General features: G+C 43.2%; 1 protein-coding gene across 1 annotated transcript in view; it reads left to right on the forward strand.

Annotated features, from left to right (window-relative positions):
• Positions 1-16846, forward strand: part of LOC145360880 (intercellular adhesion molecule 1-like) — a 101437-nt gene extending 84591 nt beyond the window's left edge. The window contains exons 8-11 of the mRNA XM_080216380.1: positions 10690-10818; positions 11729-12004; positions 13415-13750; positions 15717-16846. Coding sequence (XP_080072506.1) covers positions 10690-10818; positions 11729-12004; positions 13415-13750; positions 15717-15841 — 866 coding nt within the window. The 3' untranslated portion in view covers positions 15842-16846. The remainder of the gene's footprint in view (positions 1-10689; positions 10819-11728; positions 12005-13414; positions 13751-15716) is intronic.
• The last annotated feature ends 6237 nt before the right edge of the window (positions 16847-23083 follow it).

Genomic DNA, 23083 nt, shown 5'->3' on the forward strand with positions numbered 1-23083 from the left:
TCTAGGTGCCTCGCTATTTCTTCTTTGATGACGGATTCTAGCGTTTTTCCAACTACGGATGTTAAACTAACCGGCCTATAATTCCCTGCCTTTTGTCTGCTACCTTTTTTAAGCAGCGGTGTAACATTAGCCGTTTTCCAATCTTCCAGCACTTCCCCGGAATCCAGCAAATTTTGATAAATAATTAGTAAGGCATCCACTATCACCTCTGCCATTTCTGTCCTTTTTTACATTTAGTGCTAGTTTAGCTTCATAGTCTATCTTTCCTTTCTTTATCACCTTCTTAGTCATTCTTTGTTGATTTTTAAATTTTTCCCAATCTTCTAATCACCCACTATTTTTAGCCACTCTGAACGCCTCAGCTTTTAACTTAATACTCTCCTCTATTTCCTTCGATAACCACGGCTGGTTATCCCTTCTCCTACATTCCCTCTTTACCATCGGAATATATTTCTGCTGAATACCGAAAAAGATCTCCTTAAAAATCCTCCACCGTTCCTCAGCCGTCCTACCGACCAATCTGCGTCCCCAATCTACATTCGCCAATTCCGCTCTCATCCTATCGTACTCCCCTCTGTTCAAACAGAGGACACAGGTTCGGGACCCTACTTTCTCATCCTCCATCTGTATCAAAAACTCAACCATACAATAATCGCTTGTCCCAAGAGGATCCCTCACAAGAAGATCCCTAATTCTACCTGCATCGTTACACAGTACCAGATCTAAGATAGCTCGCTCCCTCGTAGGTTCCGTCACATACTGTTCAAGGAAACTATTCCGACAGCATTCCAGGAACTCTTCCTCAAGCCCACCGCGTCCGACTTGGGTCATCCAATCAAAATGCAGATTAAAATCCCCCATAATTATCGCCGTTCCGTTTTTGCACGCATCATTTATTTGCTTGTTTATAGCCCTCCCCACCTCAGAGTTATTATTTGGGGGCCTATAGGCCACACCCACAGTGTCTTCCTCCCCTTACTATTCCTTATCTCCACCCACAACGATTCCACGTTGTGCTCTTTGGAGCCTATATCTTCCCTTACTACCGCCCTGGTATTATCCTTAATTAATAGAGCTACCCCACCCCCTTTTTCCTCCCGTCTATCCTTCCTAAACACTTGATACCCCTGGACATTCAGCTCCCAGTCCCTGTCACCTTGCAACCACGTTTCTGTAATGGCCACTAGATCATATCCATTTGTGCTGATCTGTGCCATCGGCTCATTCACTTTGCTCCAAATGCTTTGTGCATTCAGGTAAAGTGTCTTTATACCAGCCTTTATCTGGACTTTTCTCAGAAAACTCGATCAAATTTCATAAATTTCATAAAAGACCTAGATGAGGAAGTGGAGGGATGGGTAAGTAAGTTCGCTGATGACACTAAGGTCGGTGGTGTTGTGGATGGTCTGGAAGGATGGCAAAAGTTGCAGCAGGACATAAATAGGATGCAGGAATGGGCGGAGAAGTGGCAGATGGACTTCAACGCGGATAAATGTGTAGTCTTCCATTTTGGCAGAACCAACGGGATGAACGAGTACACTATCAAGGGCAGGAGTCTTAGTAGTGTTGAAGAGCAGAAGGATCTTGGGGTCCGGGTCCACAGGACTCTTAAATCGGCCTCGCAGGTGGAGGATGTGGTCAAGAAGGCGTATGGTGTACTGGCCTTCATTAATCGAGGGATTGAGTTTAGGAATCAGGAGGTAATGCTGCAACTTTATAAGACCCTTGTCAGGCCTCATTTGGAGTACTGTGCGCAGTTCTGGTCGCCTCACTATAGGAAAGACGTAGGAGCTATTGAAAGGGTACAGAGGAGATTTACAAGGATGTTGCCTGGACTGGGAGGCATGCCTTATGAAGTTAGGTTGAGGGAGCTGGGACTCTTTTCCCTGGAGAGACGAAGGTTGAGAGGCGACCTGATAGAAGTTTATAAAATGTTGAGAGGAATAGATAGGGTGGATTCTCAGAGGCTATTTCCCCAGGTTGAAATGGTCGCTATGAGAGGACACAGATTTAAGGTGCGGGGAGGAAAGTACAGAAGTGATGTTAGGGCTAAGTTTTTCACTCAGAGGGTGGTGAGTGAATGGAATCGGCTGCCGTCAGTGGAGGCGAACTTGCTGGGGTCTTTTAAAAGACTTCTGGGTGAGTATATGGGGTTTAATGGGATTGGGGGTTATAGATAGGTCTATAGATTGGTAGGTGTTGATGTGATCGGCGCAACTCGTGGGCCGAAGGGCCTGTTTGTGCTGTAGTGTTCTATGTTCTATGTTCTAAGTTTGTGAGACATGACCTCCCCTTCACAAAACCGTGCTGCCTCTCACTAATACTTCCACTTATTTCCAAGTGAGAATAAATCCTGTCTCGAAGAATCCTCTCCAATAATTTCCCTTCACTGATGTAAGGCTCACTCGCCTGTAATTACCTGGATTATTCTTGCTACCCTTTTTAAACAAAGGAACAACACTGGCTTTTTTCCAAACCTCTGGGACCTCCACTGTAGCCAGTGAGGATACAAAGATTTCTCTCAAGTCCCCAGCAATTTCCTCCCTTGCTAGACCATTTTTGAGTGCAATTCAGAATCAGCCACATTGCTGTGGGTCTGGAGTCACGTGTAAGACAGACCAGGCAAGCACAGCAGATTTCCTTTCCTAAAGGGCATTAGTGAACCTCGTGGGTTTTTATGACAAGCAAAATGGTTTCATGGTCGTCCTTAGACTTTTAATTCCAGCTTTTTATTCAATTCAAATTTCGCCATCTGCCATGATGGGATTCGAACTCAGTCTGTCTGTGGACCTCTAGATTACTAGTCTAGTGACAATGGCACTATGTCAGCACCTCCACTTTGTTGCCAGGCTGTGATATCTTTGCAGGTTAGAAAGAGACACTGTGCAGCACAAGGAATTCAAAGTGCCTAAGTGAAAAACTAGTTAAACAAAGTGAAACTGTTTAGTATCTGAGTGAATCTAGTTTAATTCTGGTTTTTCTATACATATACAAATGGCCATTAGTTGCTATTACACATTTATGCAGAATATGAGGATACAGAGTCTACAGAGGTGTTTCTGGATGTCGCCTTCAACATTTCTCAAAGCTCATAGGTCTTCACCTGAGCTTCGTTCAACAACTATTCCATCTGAATGTTGCTTGGGGTCAACTTAGATTCACTATCAGAGAGACATAGAAGCATAGAAAATAGGTGCAGGAGTAGGCCATTCAGCCCTTCCAGCCTGCATCACCATCAAATATGGCTGATCATGCACTTTCAGTATCCCACTCCTGCTTTCTCTCTATACCCCTTGATCCCTTTAGCCACAAGGGCCACGTCCAGCTCCCTCTTGAACATATCTAACAAGCTGGCCCCAACAGTTTTCTGTGGTAGAGAATACCACAGGATCACAACTCTGAAGAAGTTCTTTCTTACCTCAGTCCTTACCCCTGATTCTTAGACTGTGACCCTTAGTTTAGCACTTCCCCAGCATTGGGAACATTCTTCCCACATCTAGCCTGCCCAGTCCCATCAGGATTTTATATATTTCTACGAGATCTCTTCTCACTCTTCTAAATTCCAGTGAGTACAAGCCCAGTCGATCCAGTCTTTCTTCATATATCAGTTTGGTGAAACTTCGCTGGACTCCCTCAGTTCCAAGAATGTCCTTTCTCAGACTAGGAGACCAAAACTGCACACAAGATTGTTTTGGCAGATAAGGCAAAGGAGAATCCAAAGAACTTCTACAAATACATAAAGGACAAAAGAATAACAAGGGAGAGAGTAGGGCTTCTTATGGGTCAACAAGGTCATTTATGTACAGATCCACAAGAGATGCATGAGATCCTAAATGAATATTTCTCATCAATATTTATTGTTGAGAAAAGCATGAATATTAGGGAACTTTGGGAAATAAATAGTGATGTTTTGAGGAGTGCACAGAAAAGGAGGTGCTGGAAGTCTTCAAGCGCATGCAAGGTAGATAAATCCATGGGACCTGACAAAGTGTATCCCAGGACATTGTGGGAGGCTAGGGAGGAAATTGCGGGTCCCCTAGCCGAGATATTTGAATCATCGATAGTCACAGGTGTGGTGCCTGAAGATTGGAGGGTGGCAAATGTTGTGCCTTTGTTTAAAAAGGGCTGCAGGGAAAACCCTGGGAACTACAGGCCAGTGAGCCTCATATCTTGGGTAGGTAAGTTGTTGGAAGATTTTTTGAGAGAAAGGATCTACAGGCATTTAGAGATGCAAGGACTGATTAGGGACAGTCAGTATGGCTTTGTGAGTGGAAAATCATGCCTCACAAATTTGATTGAGTTTTTTGAAGCGGTAACCAAGAAGGTAGATGAGGGCAGTGCAGTGATGTTGTCTACATAGACTTTAGCAAGGCCTTTGACAAGGTACTGCATGGTAGGTTGTTGCATAAGGTTAAATCTCACGGGATCCAGGATGAGGTAGCTAAATGGATACAAAATGGGCTTGATGATAGGAGCCAAAAGTGGTTGTGGAGAGTTGTTTTTCAAACTGGAGGCCTGTGACCAGCCGTGTACCTCTGGGATCAGTGCTGGGTCCACTGTTATTTGTCATTTATATTAATGATTTGGATGAGATTATAGGAGGCATGGTTAGTAAGTTTGCAGATGACACCAAGATTTGTGGCATAGTTGACATAGTGAAGAAGGTTATCCCAGATTGCAATGGGATCTTGATCAATTGGGCCAGTAGGCTGACATACAGCAGATGGAGTTTAATTTAGATAAATGCAAGGTGTTGAATTTTGATAAATTGAACCAGAGCAGCACTTACTCAGTTAATGGTAGGGCATTAGGGAGAGTTACAGAACGAAGAGATCCAGGGGTACATGTTCATAGTTCCTGGAAAGTGGAGTCACGGGTAGACAGAATGGTGAAGAAGGCATTCAGCATGTTTGGTTTCATTGGTCAGAGCACTGAATACAGAAGTTGTGACATCTTGTTGAAGTTGTATAAGACATTGGTAAGGCTACGCTTGGAATACTGTGCACAGTTCTGATCACCCTAACTATTATAGGAAGAATATTATTAAACTAGAAAGAGTACAGAAAACATTTACTAGGATGCTACCGGGACTTGATGGTTTGAGTTATAAGAAGAGGCTGGATAGACTGGGACATTTTTCTCTGGAGTGTAGAAGGCTGACGGATGATCTTATAGAGGTCTATAGAATAATGAAGGGCACAGATCAGCTAGATAGTCAATATCTTTTCCCAAAGGTAGGGGAGGCTAAAACTAGAGGGCACAGGTTTAAAGTGAGGGGAGAGAGCGGCAATTTTTTCACACATAGGGTGGTGAGTGTCTGGAACAAGCTGTCAGAGGTGGTAGTAGAGGCAAGTACAATTTTGTCTTTTAAAAAGCATTTAGACAGTTACATTGGTAAGATGGGCATAGAGGGATATGGGCCAAATGTGGGCAATTGGGACTAGCTTTGGGGTTTTAAAAGAAAGGGCGATATGGACAAGTTGGGCTGAAGGGCCTGCTTCCATTCTGTAAACCTCTATGACAATACATAAGAACATAAGAACATAAGAAATAGGAGCAGGAGTAGGCCATCTGGCCCTTCGAGCCTGCCCCGCCATTCAATAAGATCATGGCTGATCTGTCGTGGCTCAGTTCCACTTTCCCGCCCTCTCCCCATAACCCTTAATCCCCTCTCTTATCAAAAACCCATCAACCCGCTTCTTAAAAATATTTAGCGAGGCAGCCTCCACCACTTCAACGGGCAGAGAATTCCAGAGATTCACCACCCTTTGAGTGAAGAAGTTCCTCCTCAACTCCGTTCTAAACCGCACCCCCTTTATCTTGAGGCTGTGCCCCCTAGTCCTACTGTCTTTTTTGAGCGGGAAGAGTCTCTCCACCTCTATCCTATCCATCCCATTCATCATCTTATACGTCTCAATGAGATCTCCCCTCATTCTTCTAAACTCTAACGAGTACAAGCCTAGTTTATTCAGCCTCTCCTCATAGCTCAACCCCCTCAACTCCGGTATCAGCCTAGTAAACCTCCTCTGCACTCCCTCCAAGGCCAAAATATCCTTGCGCAGGTGCGGCGCCCAAAACTGCACACAGTACTCCAGCTGCGGCCTCACCAATGCCCTATACAGCTGCAGCAAGACCTCCCTACTTTTATATTCAATCCCCCTCGCTATGAAGGCCAGCATCCCATTCGCCTTCCTGACCACCTGCTGCACCTGCAGGCTGGGATTTTGCGACTCATGCACAAGGACCCCGAGGTCCCTCTGCACCGTCGCATGCTGCAGTTTTTCGCCACGTAAGTAATAGTCCTTCCTACCATTCTTCCTACCAAAGTGGACCACCTCACACTTGCCAACATTAAATTCCATTTGCCATTTCCTGGCCCATTCGCCCAGCCTATCTAGATCCTTCTGCAGACTCTCCACACCCTCCGCACAATTTGCCTTTCCCCCAATCTTGGTGTCATCAGCAAATTTCGACACCCTACACTCGGTTCCCTCCTCCAGATCATCTATATAAATGGTAAATAGCTGAGGCCCCAGCACCGACCCCTGGGGCACCCCACTAGTCACCAACCGCCAATCCGAATAGCACCCATTGACCCCCACTCTCTGCCTCCTATTTGACAACCAATCCTCTATCCACGCTAACACCCTACCCCCAACTCCATGTCCTCTGACCTTCTGCAGTAACCTCTTGTGAGGTACCTTATCAAACGCCTTCTGAAAATCCAGAAAGACCACATCCACCGGCTCTCCTCTATCCACCGCCCTAGACACATCCTCATAGAACTCCAGTAAATTTGTCAGACACGACTTCCCTTTAATGAAACCGTGTTGCGTCTGCCCTATCAAGCAATTCCCTTCAAGATGCCTCGCAATTTCCTCCTTAATGACGGATTCTAACATTTTACCTACCACAGACGTTAAACTAACCGGCCTGTAATTCCCCGCCTTTTGCCTGGCATCCTTCTTAAACAACGGCGTAACATTAGCCGTTTTCCAATCTTCCGGCACTTCCCCGGAATCCAGCGACGTCTGGAAAATAACCACCAAGGCATCCACTATAACCTCCGCCATTTCTTTCAGAACCCTCAGATGCATTCCATCCGGTCCTGGGGACTTGTCCACAATCAGCCCCTCCAGTCTGTCGCGCACCACCTCTCTAGTAACAGTAATGTCATTAAGACCTCAAAGTGTAGCCTCACCAAGGCCCTATATAACAACAGCAAGACATCCTTGCTCCTATACTCAAATCCTCTTGGTATGAAGGCCAGCATGCTATTAACTATCCTCACTGCCTGCTGCATCTGCTTGCCAACGTTCAGCGACTGTTCCATGACACCCAGGTCACATTGCACTTCCATTTTTCCTAAACTGCCACCATTCAGATGATAATCTTCTTTCCTGTTTTTGCCACCAAAGTGGATAATCTTACATTGATCCACATTATGTTGCATTTTCCAAGTATTTGCCTACTCCAAATTACCCTGCAGCCTCTTACCATCATCCTCACAGCACACACTGCCACCCAGCTTCGTGTCGTCTGCAAATTTGGAGATAATGCATTCAATTCATTCATCCAAATCCTTAATGTGCCTTGTGAGCAGCTGGGTTCCCAGCACTGAATACTCCACTAGTCACTGCCTGCCATTCTGAAAGGACACATTTACTCCCATTCTCTGCTTCCCATCTGCCAACCAGCTCTCTATCCACATCAATACATTACCCCCAATAGTATGAACTTTAATTTTGCTCACTAATCTCTTGTGTGGGACCTTGTCAAAAGACTTTTGAAAGTCCAGATACACAACATCCACTGGTTCACCCTTGTCCACTCTACTGGTCACATTCTCAAAAAAATCCAGGAAATTTGTCAAGCATGATTTCCTTTTAGTGAATCCATACTGACTTGGACCAATCTTTGCAAATGCTGAGTTATTACATCCTTAATAATTGACTTCAGCATTTTACCCACCACCAATGTCAGGCTAACTATAATTCCCTGTTTTCTCTCTCCTTTTTAAAAAAGGTGGAGTTATATTAGCTATCCTCCAATCCATTGGAACTCTTGCAGCATCTATAGAATGCTGGAAAATGATCACCAATGCATCCACTATTTCTAGAGCCACTTCCTTAAGTACTTTGGGATACAGAGAATCAGGCCCTGGGGACTTATCAGATTTTTATCCCAGCAATTTGCATAATACAATTTATGGCTAATAAGGGTTTCCTTCAGTTCTTTCTTCGTGCTAAACCTTCAATTCCCTAATATTTCTGAAAGGTTATTTGTGTCCTCCTTAGTGAAGACTGGTTATTCAGCCAGTCTGCTATTTTTGATGCCCATTATGAATTCACCTGATTTAACTGTACGGGACCTACATTTGCCTTCATCAGTCTTTTTCTCTTCACATATCTATAGAAGCTTTTGCAATCAGTTTTTATGTTTTCTGCAAGCTTACTCTTGCATTCTATTTTCCTCTTCTGAGTTAAACGCTTTGTCCTCCTCTACTGAATTTGACATTTCTCTCAGTCCTCAGGTTTGCTGCTTTTTCGGGCATTTTATATGTCTCCTCTTTGGCTTTAACACTATCCCTGATTTCCCTTGTTAGCCATGGATGAACCAGCTTCCCTGTTTTACTCCTACACCATGATGTGGAGATGCTGGCGTTGGACTGGGGTAAACACAGTAAGAAGTCTCACAACACCAGATTAAAGTCCAACAGATTTATTTGGTAGTAAATGCCACTCGCTTTCGGGATTTGCCCTGAAAGCTAGTGGCGTTTACTACCAAATAAACCTGTTGGACTTTAACCTGGTGTTGTGAGACTCCTTACTGTGCTTATTCCTACACCAGACAGCAATGTACAGTTGTTGAAGTTCAACCATGTGCCCTTTAAATGTCTGCCATTGCCTATCCACTGTCAACCCTTTAAGTATCCTTTGCCAGCTTATCCTAGCTAATGCACGTCTCATACCATCAAAGTTAGCTTTCCTAAGTTCATGACCCTAGTCTCAGACTTAACTGTGTCACTCGCCATCTTAATCTTGCATCACAGCTTGCTAATTAAGCCTCTCTCGTTACACAATACCCAGTCTAGGATGGTCTATTCTCTAGTTGGTTCCTTAACATATTGGTCGAGAAAACCAGCCCTTATACATTCCAGCAAGTCCTCCTCCATCGCATGGCTACCAGTTTGGTGAGCCCAATCAATATGCAGATTGAAGTCACCCATAATAACTGCTGTACCTTTACTGCACTCATCTCTAATTTCCTATTTGATGCCATCCCCAACTTCTCTACTACTGTTTGATGGTCTGAACACAAATCCCATTAACATTCTTTGTCTTTTGGTGTTCTGCAACTCCAACCATACAGATTCTACATTGTTCAGGCCAATGTCCTTCCGTGCTATTGCTTTATTTTCTGCTCTTCAACCAACAACACTACCCCACCCCCTCCCCTTTCCTATACCTCTGTCTTTCCAGAATAATGAATACCCCTGGATACTGACTACTGACCCTTGGTCACCCTGGAGCCAGGTCTCTGTGATCCCAATTACATCATATCTGTCAATGATTGTCTGCACAGTTAATTCATCCACCTTATTACAAATGCTCCTCGCATTGAGACACAGAGCCCTTCAGGCTTAATTTTTTGGTAACTATTGCGCTGTTGGAATTATGATGTAATGAGGCCCTTTTTGATGTTTGTTTTTGGTTTCTCTGCCTTCCACTTTTCCCTTTGGTTTTGTTTCTGTCCTCCATTTTACTGCCTTCTGACTTCCTGCATCGGTTCCCATTCCCTGCCATATTAGTTTAAACCCTCCCCAACAGCAGTAGCAAACACTCCCCTTAGGACATTGGTTCTGATCCTGTCCAGGCGCATACCATTCGATTAATACTGGTCCCACCACCTCCCCCAGAACCAGTTCCAGTGTCCCAGAAATCCCTCCCTCTTGCACCATCCCTCAAGTCACATCTTCATCTTCGCTATCCTCAGTGTGTCCAAGTAGGTACCGGAGTGTGACAACTAGGGGCGTTTCACAGTAACTTCATTGCAACATAAACCTACTTGTGACTCTATGAACACACTTTACACTTTGCATTCCTACTCTGACAAGCACATGGCACTGGTATCAATGCTGATATTACTACCTTTGAGGTCCTACTTTATAGCTCTTTGAAAGTTTGCTTCCAACTTTTCTGTGCCATACTCCAGGTTTACAATTTCCACAAAGCAATGTTTGAATGACAGAAAGATTGCCAACATTTTTTAATGTCATAAACTGCATGTTTCATCTTTCAAGTTTCTAAATTTCTAAACACGGGGCCACAAGAACCTATTGAGCTGGAGACCTATGATCTTTGAAATCAGAAGTAAATTAAAATAGAAATGTGTAGACATTGATCTGGAGGAGTATGGCCAGGAAAATGCCTAAAGAAATTTGATGTCTACATGTCAGGAGATTACTGTTCTCGCTGAACTTTTGGATTTTTTATTCAACCTTCCTGGCTGTTTTTGGGTAGTGTAATCTAATACACATTGAAAGGAGAAAGGGTGAGACTTGTAGATAACACAAAAATGTTGCTATCAAATATACAGCACACAATCAACACACCACCCTCCCACAAAATGTTGGGTGTGTTGAAATCTTCAGTTACATGCTCATGGTCACACTGCTGCACATCTCTTGAAGCAGCCTGATACTGACTGGGATCATTTGTGAAATTGAACCATCCATTTTTCCTATTCCTGCAACAATGGATAAGGGAGCAGTCTATAACTACGTTGTTCCTGCAGTGCTGGCTTTTTGGATCCAAAGTAAGTAGGAACAGCGTAACAGCAAATTGTTGCCTCAACTAAAAAGTTAAATTCCAAGGTTTGTAAGAGTTTGAATACTAATCTACTGTGTGTTCAGTATATGTTCATGCTTGGTAAAAGGGAACCATTCCCTTCTGTCTCGAACTAACAGCCACCTTATTCAGACAGCCCTGGAATTGTTAATGTGGTTTGTGAAATGTCAGAATGGAATAATTTCTCTCTGTTTCTTCACTGTCTAGTCCCCTTCCTATTTTTCCCTTTCTACTGCTTTTCTCCTTCCCCTCCTGTTTATTTCAGTCCTCTCACATTTCCCCACTGCCCCTTTTCTTGTATGTCACCTACTTTTGTCTCTCTTAATTTGTCTTTCAAATATCTCACTTGCTCCACTCTCTCCTCTCTTTAATCCCTCTCCTCTATCTTTTTTGTCCCTCTTCCTTTTGTCTCATGTTCCACACCATCTTCTCATCTCCTTCTCTCTCCCAACCTGAAATGTTCGTTCATTTATTAGTTCTATTTCTCTCTCTGCTCTGTTTTTCTTTTCTATATATCTTTTTTATTCTATTTTTCTCTCTATCTTTATCCTCCTGTTTATCCCTGTCTGTGAGCCTTTTGTTTCTTTCTTCTGCTGTCTGCTCTTCCTCCATACATTTAAGCTGACTAATATAATTGCACAATTCATACACAGCAAAGATTCAAAGAACCAGAGCAACACCGGCATCAAAGTAATAAATTATTTTTACTGAGGCATTAGCAAAATCATCAGTAAATGGTTTTGTACTTGAACCTAGAGCATTAATTCAAAGAATTCTGTTGTACAAATGAGCCATTGCATCAGGGAGTTACTCTCAATAGTCCCTTCCTTCAATTGGCTCCATGTCCCTGGATTTAACATAATTTCTTTCTTTGGCAGCAACTATAACTGGATTTGAGATCAGGATCAACACAAACCCCTCAGCTGTGGAATTTGGAGATTCTTTAGAGGTGAACTGTACTACCACATGTACAGACCCAATAATCAATGTGGAATATAAAGCGGAGATACTTCCTAACACAATAACTGGCAGTAATTGGCGCAGAGACTACTTCCCAAGTGTTGAGGCATGGGATTTTGCAGCACCATGCTCTGTGACCTGTAAATCGGAGAATTCTCAGCCGAAGGTGGAGAAAAAGGTGGTCACGGTATACAGTAAGTGAAAACTCTTGTTCTAACATATCTGATTACCTGGCGTTAAAGGAAGGTGGTGTCAGGGGAAAGTTTTTAGTGAGAATCAGAATCTGATTTAGGGTAGCCCGGTGCTGGTCAGAATGGTCTAAAGTGGATCAGACACAGTTTGATCCTGTTCTCAGCTGGATTAATGGTCTGTCATTGATTGAAGAGGCAGGTGAAGCAGCTCTTAGAGTCTACAGCAGAAAGTTCATACCTACCATTCCATTGTGATTTATTGAGCTGGCCTTTTGAGTAAAGGTATAGTGAAACCTTCGGAAACTCAAGTACTTGAGCAGCATTTGAAAAAGTATCATTTTTTACTTTATCCACATTTTCATCTTCCTCGTCCAAATACAAACTGCCTTTATCTCACCTCAGGATGTTGATGCTTTCACAACATAGGAGCTGAATTGTCCTCAGGTGTTTTTTCATTCATTGATGGGACATGGGGACCGCTGACTGGCCAGCATTTATTGGGTCCATTTATTTTTTAGGTTCTTTTCAGTTTGGTAAATTTTTGTATGGTATTTAGCAGATTTAGAAGCACCATGCATTGTGATCAAAGTCAACACAAACCCCTCAGCTGTGGAATTTGGAGATTCTTTAGAGGTGAACATTACTACAGACCCAATAATCAATGTGGAATATAAACCAGAGATACTTCCTCACAGATCAATTAGTAGTAATTGGTACAGAGACTATTTCCCGAGTGTTGAGGCATGGGATTTTGCAGCATCATGCATTGTGATCTGTAATTCGGAGAGTTCTCAGTTGAAGAAGGAGTGAATGGTGGTCATGGTATGCAGTAAGTGAAAACCCTTGTTCTAATGTATTTGATTACCTGACATTAAAGGAAGGTGGTGTCAAGGGAAAGGTTTTAGTGAGAACCAGAACCTGTCAGATTTTGGGTCAGTTTCACTATTTTCATATCTCACTTGCAGGGGTTCTTGTAGCAGAGGTATGGATGTTCAGGAGTTTGTGACTGAATGGCAATTCATGGAGGTTTTTGACTATACTGTTGTTATCCATCCAATGAATGTGGTTGAGCTAACACAAATGTTATTTTATATGTATTACAGGATGAACATAGGGGAAAATCTCACTGCTGATTGGTTAGGCATTTGCAATAGATTGATAAAGGTTAACATTTTTGCAGCTAATTATTGATTAGTGCAGAATGGATGCTAATGTATTCCTGGAGTAAGAGCAGCCAGATGTGACTGATTCATACACTGTGGACAGAATCTTATAGACATATCGAGGCAGGGCAGGGCTGTAAAATGCAGCAAGCCATTTAAAACTTCTTTGACTTTGGTAGGACCAGAAAATTCCACAAGTGGGAGGTGTGGTGAAATACTGACCTTTATTTCAATGATTCTCTATTTACAGATCGCGAGATAAGCATTACTTCACCTCCGGAAGTGCTGGAAGTTAACAGAACATATAGTCTGGAGTGCATTGGTCCGAGGGTCTTTCCAAACAATAAACTCATAGTCACATGGCTGAGGGGGAGTGAGATTGTTCAGAGTAATTCCACAGGAGAAGAAGGTTTTCCAGATGAAGATAAAAGATTGAGGAATGTCTTCAGTTTCACTGCGAGTGTGTCAGATGATGGACAGGTGTACACCTGCTTGGCCGAAGTGGATTTGGGCTCTAACAACAGAAAACTAATCACAAACTCCTCTGTAACTCTGCAAACTTACTGTAAATTCACTCACGTATATAGTAAGTATTTGTTTTCCTGTCAGGGAATAAGCTAAGTACTCAGGTTTGTTGATAAAGAAATCAAAACAGGCTTGAGATGTGCAATTTGTCCTGGTGAGGGAGCTAGATAAACTGGGCATTGAACCACCAATAAGATTCTGGCACTGTAAAATGTTAGAAAGCTGTTCATCCAATCAGAGGCTTGTTTTTCCCTGCACTGGCTGCTGATAGGCTAAACCAATGCAACGGGAAAGTAAAACTCTGACTGGTCAAGGTGGAAACTGCAGGAAAGTAAATCTTCAAAGCTCCAAACCAGGTCCACTGAGGGAGAAGGTGGATAAGAGTGAGGCAAAGCAGATGGCTGGAAGAGATCTCCTTTAATTAAAAATGCAAATTCAAAAATCTGATTGAGTGAATCAAAGACAAAATAAATAAGAACAGTCTGCTGGAAACAGAAGAAAGTCTGACAACACCAGGTTTTAGTCCAACCTATTTATTTGATAATAGACTCACAAGCTTTCGAGAGACACCCTCCCTCGAAAGCTTGTGAGTCTATTATCAAATAAATAGGTTGGACTAAAACCTGGTGTTGTCAGACTTTTTACTGTGTTTACGCCAGTCCAACGCCGGCATACCCACATCATGGAAACAGAAGAATCAGGGGGATGAGAGTGTGATATTGGCAAATTCCATATAACTTCAGAATAATGTGCAGTGATGGAAAATCTAATTTAATCTTAGCATGGGTAGTTAGAGACACAAAGCAACACACCCAGGAACTTGCTAGGCAGTTTATATAAAGCAGTAACCTACTGCAACTCAACTACTGTGCATAGTGCTGAGCACTGGACCACAGGGACGGCATGAAGGAAGCAACGTAGATTAAAAAAAACTGAGAATATTGGAAATATGAATTAAAAACAAAAAATGCAGTAAATACTCAACACAATACTCTCTCCCTTTCCTAAGACACCTTTCCCTGCATGCCCTTTTACCTCCTCTCATCTCACCATTCAAGGCCACAAACACTCCTCCTGTGTAAAATATCAATATGCTAGTGCTTCTCCCAATGTGGTATACTATATTCACTGCTCATGATGTGGCTTCCACAACATTGAGGAAGGAAAACACAGACTGGTGAACCCTTTGCAGAACATCCAAGTTTAGTCCACAAGCACGTCGTTCCAATTCTCCACCTTGCTCCTACTTTGTCCTTTGCCCACTACAGTGTTTGAATGAAGCTCAATGCAAGCTTGAAGAATGGCATGTTATCTGTTGACTGGGCACTCTACAGCCTTCTGAACTCGAGATTAAGTTCAACAATTTCAGATCACAGTCTCTGTCACCGACTTGTATTGTTTTTGCTGGCTTAATTTCTTGTTTCTTTCTTAATCCCTTTATTTTGTATTGAGATGCCTGCTATCCTGCCATCCACAGGCACTTTAGACCAGGGTTCTCCAAACTGAATTCCACAGAACTTTGGGATTCTATTGGATATATGCAGGGGTTTCACAGTGGCCCAACCTGATGGGTAAAATTCGAATGCGATAATGTAGCTCGTCCAATCAGCTTGCAGCTCCCTGAACTGGCTGCTGATAGGCTTAGCCATTGCAATGAGAAGCTAGCCTTTTATCAGTATTAACTTTGATGAAAAGTCACGGTCCTTGGAGCCCAATAGCATTGATATTTATCTTAATGTATTGTAAAAATGTGTCTGCAGGACTAACTGTTCAGTGAGTAGGGGCTATGTTTGCCCTCACTATGTCCTATTAAGAGTGTAAACAGCATACCCCTCACTTGGTATTCCCTTAATTATAGGTTACCTTCTCCATAATAATCTTGTTCCTTCCTACTCTGTCAGATGGAAACAGAGGGAATGGAGGCTTCGGGTCATCCACAATCTACAGACACAATTTCAGTACATGTAATATTACAATGAAAACTTTTGTCATTTGGTTAACCGTTTCCTTTCTTTTCCTTGATCCAGATCAAACTTCAGTCCGAACGCTTGCAGCACAGATCGTCGGCCTAATCTCTGCGATATTTGTAGCTTTAGCATTATTATGCTGCATTATTACCTACTTTTATAATGTGTTTAAAAACATAAAGTAGCACAATAAACAGAAATAAAAATGGAACAATCTGTGTATAATCAGCAAAGATTAATGTGTATGATATAGTCTCAGAACTGAAACAATGAAAGGGATTAACAGCTGTTTTAGTACAGCTACAACATTGGCATCTATCCAACAATGTAGAAAATTGCCAGATATGTCCTGTCCACAGAAAGCAGGACAAATCCAATCCAGTCTAGTGCCACCTTAACAGCCTCCTCTCATCATTAGCAAAGTGACGGGAAGTATTATTGACACTGTTCTCTGGGGAAGGGAATTCCATAGACCAAGAAAGCTCAGAGAGAAAACTATCTCTTCAACTTTATCTTAATCAAGCAACTCCTTATTTTGAAACTGTGTCCCCTGGTTAATGCTCTCTCATAAGGGAAAACATCTTTTCAGCATCTACCCTGTCAAGTCCCCTCAAGATCTTATATGTTTCAGCAAGATTATTGCTCATTCTTCTAAACTCCAATGGATGCAGCTCCAACCTTTCCTCAGTAGATAATCCTTCATCCCAGAAAGTGCTATCAAGTGGCAGTTACTCAGTAATAACCTGCTCCCTGGGGTTCAGTTTGGGTTCCCCAGGGTCAATATTTCCTGATCCTCTATTTACTCTCACTAAAGCCTCTTGGCATTGTAAACATTTAAAATAATCATCTTCCACAACATACTTTCACATTCCTATATAGCACACAGATGTTTTGTGTTAGCCCTACCGATCTAAAGGAGATTGTTGTCCAATATTTATTCTTTAAATGTACCTAAATTCAGATAATCTAACATTGATATTTCTGGGAATTTGTAACGCACAAATTGATTTATCAAAACATACGAGATTGTAAAGACCAAGTTCATGAGATGAAATCAGCAGCAACTTGCTTCTCAGAGAAAGATTTCATTGGAATTCTATGAGCATTTGTTAGGTGTAGCATGATGTCAGAAATAAGAAACTTTGCTCATGTTCATTTTGAATGATTTATTAAAATAGAATTTCTATTTACATATGTTGTGAAGTGACTCTTTTTGGTAGAAAGAACTTGGAGATAAAATAGAGCAGAGTTTCCCAAACTTTTCCAGCTGTTGAACACACTTGACTTATTTATATTAATGATATGGATGAGAATTTAGGAGGCATGGTTCATAAGTTTGTAGATAACACCAAAACTGGTGGCATAATGGACAGTGAAGAAGTTATCTCGGATTGCAATGGGATCTTGATCAATGGGGCCAGTGGGATGAATGGCAAATGGAGTTTAATTTAGATAAATGCGAGGTGATCATTTTGGTAGATTGAACCAGAGCAGGACATACTCAGTTATTGGGAGGGCATTGGGAAAAGTTAAGTTACAAAAGAAAGATCTAGGGGTACATGTTCATAGCGGAGTCACAGATGGACAGGGTGGTGAAGAAGGCATTCAGCATGCTTGGTTTCATTAGTCAGAACATTGAATACAGGAGTTGGAACGTCTTGTTGAAGTTGTACAAGATACTAGTAAGGCCACACTTGGAATACTGTAGACAGTTCTGGTCACACTATTATAGAAAGGATATTATTAAACTAGAAAGAGTGCAGAAAAGATTTACTAGGATGCTACCGGGACTTGATGGTTTGAGTTATAAGGAGAGGCTGGATAGACTGGGACTTCTTTCCTTGGTGCGTAGGAGACTTAAGGGTGATCTTTTAGAGGTCTATAAAATAATGAGGGGCATAGATAAGGTAGATAGTCAACATCTTTTCCCAAAGGTAGGGGAGTCTAAAACTAGAGGGCATAGGTTTAAGGTGAGAGGGATGAGATACAAAAAGGTTCAGAGGGGCAATGTTTTCACACAGAGGGTGGTGAGTGTCTGGAACAAGCTGCCAGATGTAGTAGTAGAAGTGGGCACAATTTTGTCTTTTAAAAAGCAGTTGGACAGTTACACGGGTGAAATGGGTATAGAGGGATATGGGCCAAACACAGGCAATTGGGACTAGCTTAATGGTTAAAAACTGGGCGGCATGGACAAATTGGGCTGAAGGATCTTTTCCTATGCTATAAACCTCTATGATTTTATGGCCAGAATTTACTGGCATGCTTGCCCCGATTGCTCGAAGAACGGAATTCTCCATTAGCTTCAGGCGGGATTTTACGAGCCTTGCCCGAGAAAGGTCATAAATTCCTGCCCTATGATTCTATGACATGCCAAGAATACTGAAGAAATTCCTGAGGAACATTCTGATTATGTTGAAGATTTAAACCACTAAAAGGACTATTATTGCACAATAGGTACAAATGTACAAAAATAAACTTAAAAAGGCATTTCTATGTCTTATATTTATACATTTATTATAAGAAAAGTTCTGATATTGGACAAATATTTCCAAGTCTTACCTTCGTTTTGTTATTTTTAATGGTAGCACCCACACTTATCCTCACCCTCACTCACTCTCTCCCTCAGCCACTAACAGCCTCACCCTCATTCTCTCCCTCAGACACTCGCAGCATTATTCACTCTCATTCTTACCTACTCTTACTCTCACTCACTTGCAGCCTCACTCACTCAGCCCTGTTCACTTATACCCCCATTCACTCTCACCCCCGTTCATTCTCACCCCCCTTCACTCCCACCCCTACCCACTCTCACCACCACCCACTCTCCTCCTCACCCAGTCTGTCACTCATCCCGCTCTCTCTCCCTCAACCCGCGCTCTTCCTCAACCTGCACCCTCCCTCACCCCCGCCCTCTCTCTTTACCCTGCCCTCTCCCTGTACCCCACCCTCTTCTTCTACCCCCACCCTCTCCGTGTACCCCACCCTCTCCCTCTACCCCATCCTCTCTACCCCGCCGTCTCCCTGTACCCAGCCCTCTCCCTCTACCCCCACCCTCTCCCTGTACCCCCAACCTCTCCCTGTACCCCACCCTCTCCCTCTTGCCCTGCTCTCTCCCCCTGCCCTCTCTATCCTGCCCTCTCCCTCTACTCCTGCCCTCTTCCTCTATCCCGCCCTCTCCCTCTATCCCTGCCCTCTCTATTCCCGCCCTCTCCCTCTACCCCCACCCTCCCCCTCTAGCCCCACCTCCCTCTACCTCCGCACTCCCCTCTACCCCTACCTTTCTCTGTCTCTCTCCCTCACCCACTCAGAGAACAAAAAACAATACAGCACAGGGGCAGGCCCTTAGGCCCTCTAAGTCTCTGCCAACATAGAAGCCTCTATAATTTAATATTTTCTTGTCTCTACATGGTCTATATCCCTCTATTCCCTACCTATTCATGTATCTATCTAGATGCCCTTGGATGTTGTTATGGAATCTGCTGCCACCACCTCCTCCAGCAGCATGTTCCAGGCATTCACCACCCTCTGAGTGGAAAAACATGTCCTTCACATCTCTTTTAAACTTTCCCCGCTCACTTTCAACCTATGTCCCTGAGCAATTGACCCTTCGACCCTGGGAAAATAATTTGATTATCCATCCTATCCAAGCTTCTCATAATCTTGTAAACCTCTATCACGTCCCCCCTCATCCTTCAACGCTTCAATGAAAACAATCCAAGTTTGTTCAACCTTTCTTCATAATCCATATCCTCCAAACCAGGCAACATTCTGGTAAATCTCTTCTGCATCCTTTCCAATGCATCAACATCTTTCCGGTAGTGCGGCGATCAGAATTGTACACAATATTCCAAATGCAGCCTAACCAAAGTCTTATACGGCTGCAACATGATTTTCTAATTCCTATACTCAACATCCCGACCGATGAAGGCCAGCATGCCATATGCCTTTTTGATCAACTTATCCACCTGGGTTGCCACCTTCAGGGAACTGTGGATCTGCACACCTAGATCCCTCTGTATGCTAATATTTCTAAGGCTTTATCATTTAATGTATACTTTTCTTCTGCAGTCGACCATCCAAATCGCATCATCTCACATTTGTCTGGGTTAAGTTACATCTATCATCTTTCGGTCCAGGTCTCCAGCCAATCTGTATCCTCTGATAATCCTCCTCACTATCTGCTACTCCCCAATTTTTGTATCATCTGCAAATTTACTAATCATACCACCTACATTTTCCTCCAAATCATTTATATATACATTACAAACAACAGAGGCCCCATCACTGATCCTTGTGGTACGTCGCTTGTCACAGGCCTCTAGTTAGAAAACTACCCTTCCACTGCTACTCTCTGCTTCCTATGCCCATGCCAGTTTTGTACCCATGTTAACAACTCACCTCAGATCCCATATGACTTCAACTTCTGTATCAACTTGCCATGAGGAACTTTATCAAAGGCTTTACTAAAGTCCATGTATATAACACCCACTGCCCTGCCCTGGTCAAATTTCCTTGCCACTTCCTCAAAGAACTCAATCAGGTCTGTGAGACACAACCTCCCCTTCACAAAATTATGCTGCCTATCGCTAATGTAAGGCTCGCAGGCCTGTAATTTTCCTGATTGCCTCTTCTGCCATTCTTAAACTGACGAACAATTTTAGCTACTCTCCAATCCTCTGGTACCTCGCCTGTGGTCAAACAGAATACAAAGATTTTGGCAAAGGCCTCAGAGGGATCTGGGAATACAGATACATAATTCCCTAAAAGTGGCGTCACAGGTAGATAGGGTCGTAAAGAGTGCTTTTGGTACATTCGCCTTTACAAATCAAAGTATTGAGTATAAGAGTTGGAATGTTATGGTGAGGTTGTATAAGGCATTGGTGAGGCCAAATTTAGAGTATTGTGTGCAGTTTTGGTCACCTAATTACAGGAAGGATATTAATAAGGTTGAAAGAGTGCAGAGAAGATTTACAAGGATGTTACCGGGACTTGAGAAACTGAGTTGCAGAGAAAGGTTGAATAGGTTAGGACTTTATTCCCTGAAGTGTAGAAAAATGAGGGGAGATTTGATAGAGGTGGATAAAATTATGATGGGTATAGATAGAGTGAATGCAAGCAGGCTTCTTCCACTGAGGCTAGGGGGAAAAAAAATTAGAGGACATGGGTTAAGGGTGAAGGGGGGAAAATTTAAAGGGAATATTGGGGGGGTTTCTTCACACAGAGAGTGGTGGAAGTGTGGAATGTGCTGCCAGATGAAGTGGTGAATGTGGGCTCACTTTTAACATTTAAGAAAAACTTGGACAGATACATGGATGAGAGGGGTGTGGAGGGATATGGTCCAGATGCAGGTCAGTGGGATTTGGCAGAAAAATGGTTCGGCACAGCCAAGAAGGGCCAAAAAGCCTGGTCCTGTGCTGTAATGTTGTATGGTTATAATTTCTTCCCTCAACTCTCTCTATATTCTGAGATAGACCCCATCTGGCTTTGGGGACTTATCCACCTTAATGTTTTTCAAAACATCCAATACCTCCTTCCTTTTTATCTTAACATGTCCTAGAATGTCAACATCTCCTTTCTACACTCACCATCCACCACATCCTTCTCCTTTGTGAATACTGATGCAAAGTGTTCGTTAAGTACCTCACCCACCTCATCTGGCTCCACACACAAATTCCCTAGCCACTGAGACATCAATCACCTGCTGGGCTCGTTTCCCAGAACTAGCTCTAAGACAGCCCCTTCCCGAGTTGGACTATTTACACGTTGCCTTAAAAAGCACCCTTGGACACACTGAACAAACTCTGCCCCATCCAAACCACTGGCACTAAAAGAGTCCCAGTCTATGTTGGAGAAGTTAAAAATCGCCCATCACCACAACCCTGCTGTTTTTACATCTTCCCATAATCTGCTGACATATCAGTTCCTCCACTTCACATTGGCTGTTGGGAGGTCTGTAGTACAACCCTAACAGTGTGACTGCACCGCTCCTGTTCCTGAGTTCTACTCATATGGCCTTACTGCATGATCCCACCAAGGTGTCCTCGCTCTGTACATTCTCCCTAATCAGTAAAGCAACATCCCCAACTCTTGTCATCCTCTCTAATTCACCTGAAGCATCTAAATCCTAGAATGCTAAGCTGCTAGTCCTGCCCTTCTTTCACCCAAGTCCCATAATTGCCACAATATCATCATTCCATGTAGCAATCCAAGCTTTAAGTTCATCTGCCTTACCTGTCATACTCCTCGCGTTAAAGCAAACACATATCAGGCCATCAGTCCTGTCATGTTTTGTACATTCTCTCTGTGTTTTATTTCCCTGAGCCTTACTGGACCCATTCACTGAGCTCTCTACAATCTCTGTACTCAGTACTGTACAAATCCCTTTGGATTTGTCTCTTTAGTTTTTCTGCTTTCCACTTTTCCCCTTACTGCCTTTTGTTTCTGTCCCCACTTTACTTCCCTCTGACTTCCTGCAACAGTTCCTATCCCCCTGTCACATTAGTTTAAATCCACCCCAACAACACTGTCCCAGGACATTGGTTCCAGTGCTGCCCAGGTGCAGGTCGTCTGATTTGTAGGTCTCACCTCCCCCAGACCCAGTTCCAATGTCCCAGGAATTTGAATCCTTCCCTCTCACACCATCCGTCAAGCCACATATTCATATTAGTCAGGGCAGCACGGTGGCGCAGTGGTTAGCACTGCTGTCTCACAGCGCCAGGGAACCAGGTTTGATTCCTGGCTTGGGTCAATGTCTGTGTGGAGCCTGCATGTTCTTCCTGTGTCTGTGTGGGTTTCCTCCAAGTGCTCCGGTTTCCTCCCACACTCTGAAAGACAAGCAGTTAGGTGTATTGGCCATGCTAAATTCTCCCTCAGCGTACCCAAACAGGCACCGGAGTGTGGCGACTAGGGGAATTTTCACAGTAACTTCATTGCAGTGTTAATGTAAACCTACTTTTGACGAATAAATAAACTTTAATTTTAGCTATGCTGACATTCATAGTCTGACTAGAACAAGGCACTAGTAGCAATCCTGAGATTATTACCTTTGAGGAGTTACTTTTTCATTTTACCCTAACTCCCTAAATTCAGCTTGTAGGACCTCATTCCATTTTTTACCTACATTGTTGGGGCCTATATGCACCACGACAACTGGCTGTTCAACCTCCCCCTCCAGAAAGCCCTGCAGCCACTCTGAGACATCCTGGACCCTTGCACCAAGGTGACAACATACCATCCTGGAGTCTCGTTTGCGTCCACAGAAACGTCTGTCTATTCCCCTTACAATTGAGTGCCCTATCACTATAGCTCTGCCACTCTTTTTCCTGCCTGCCTGAGCAGCAGATACAGTCACGGTGCCATGAACCTGGCTGCTGCCACCTTCCTCTGGTGAGCCATCTCCCAAAACTGTATCCAAAATGGTGTATCTG

This window comes from Carcharhinus amblyrhynchos, chromosome 33 (assembly GCF_965287045.1).
Source record: "Carcharhinus amblyrhynchos chromosome 33, sCarAmb.v2.hapA, whole genome shotgun sequence".
NCBI lineage: Eukaryota > Metazoa > Chordata > Chondrichthyes > Carcharhiniformes > Carcharhinidae > Carcharhinus > Carcharhinus amblyrhynchos.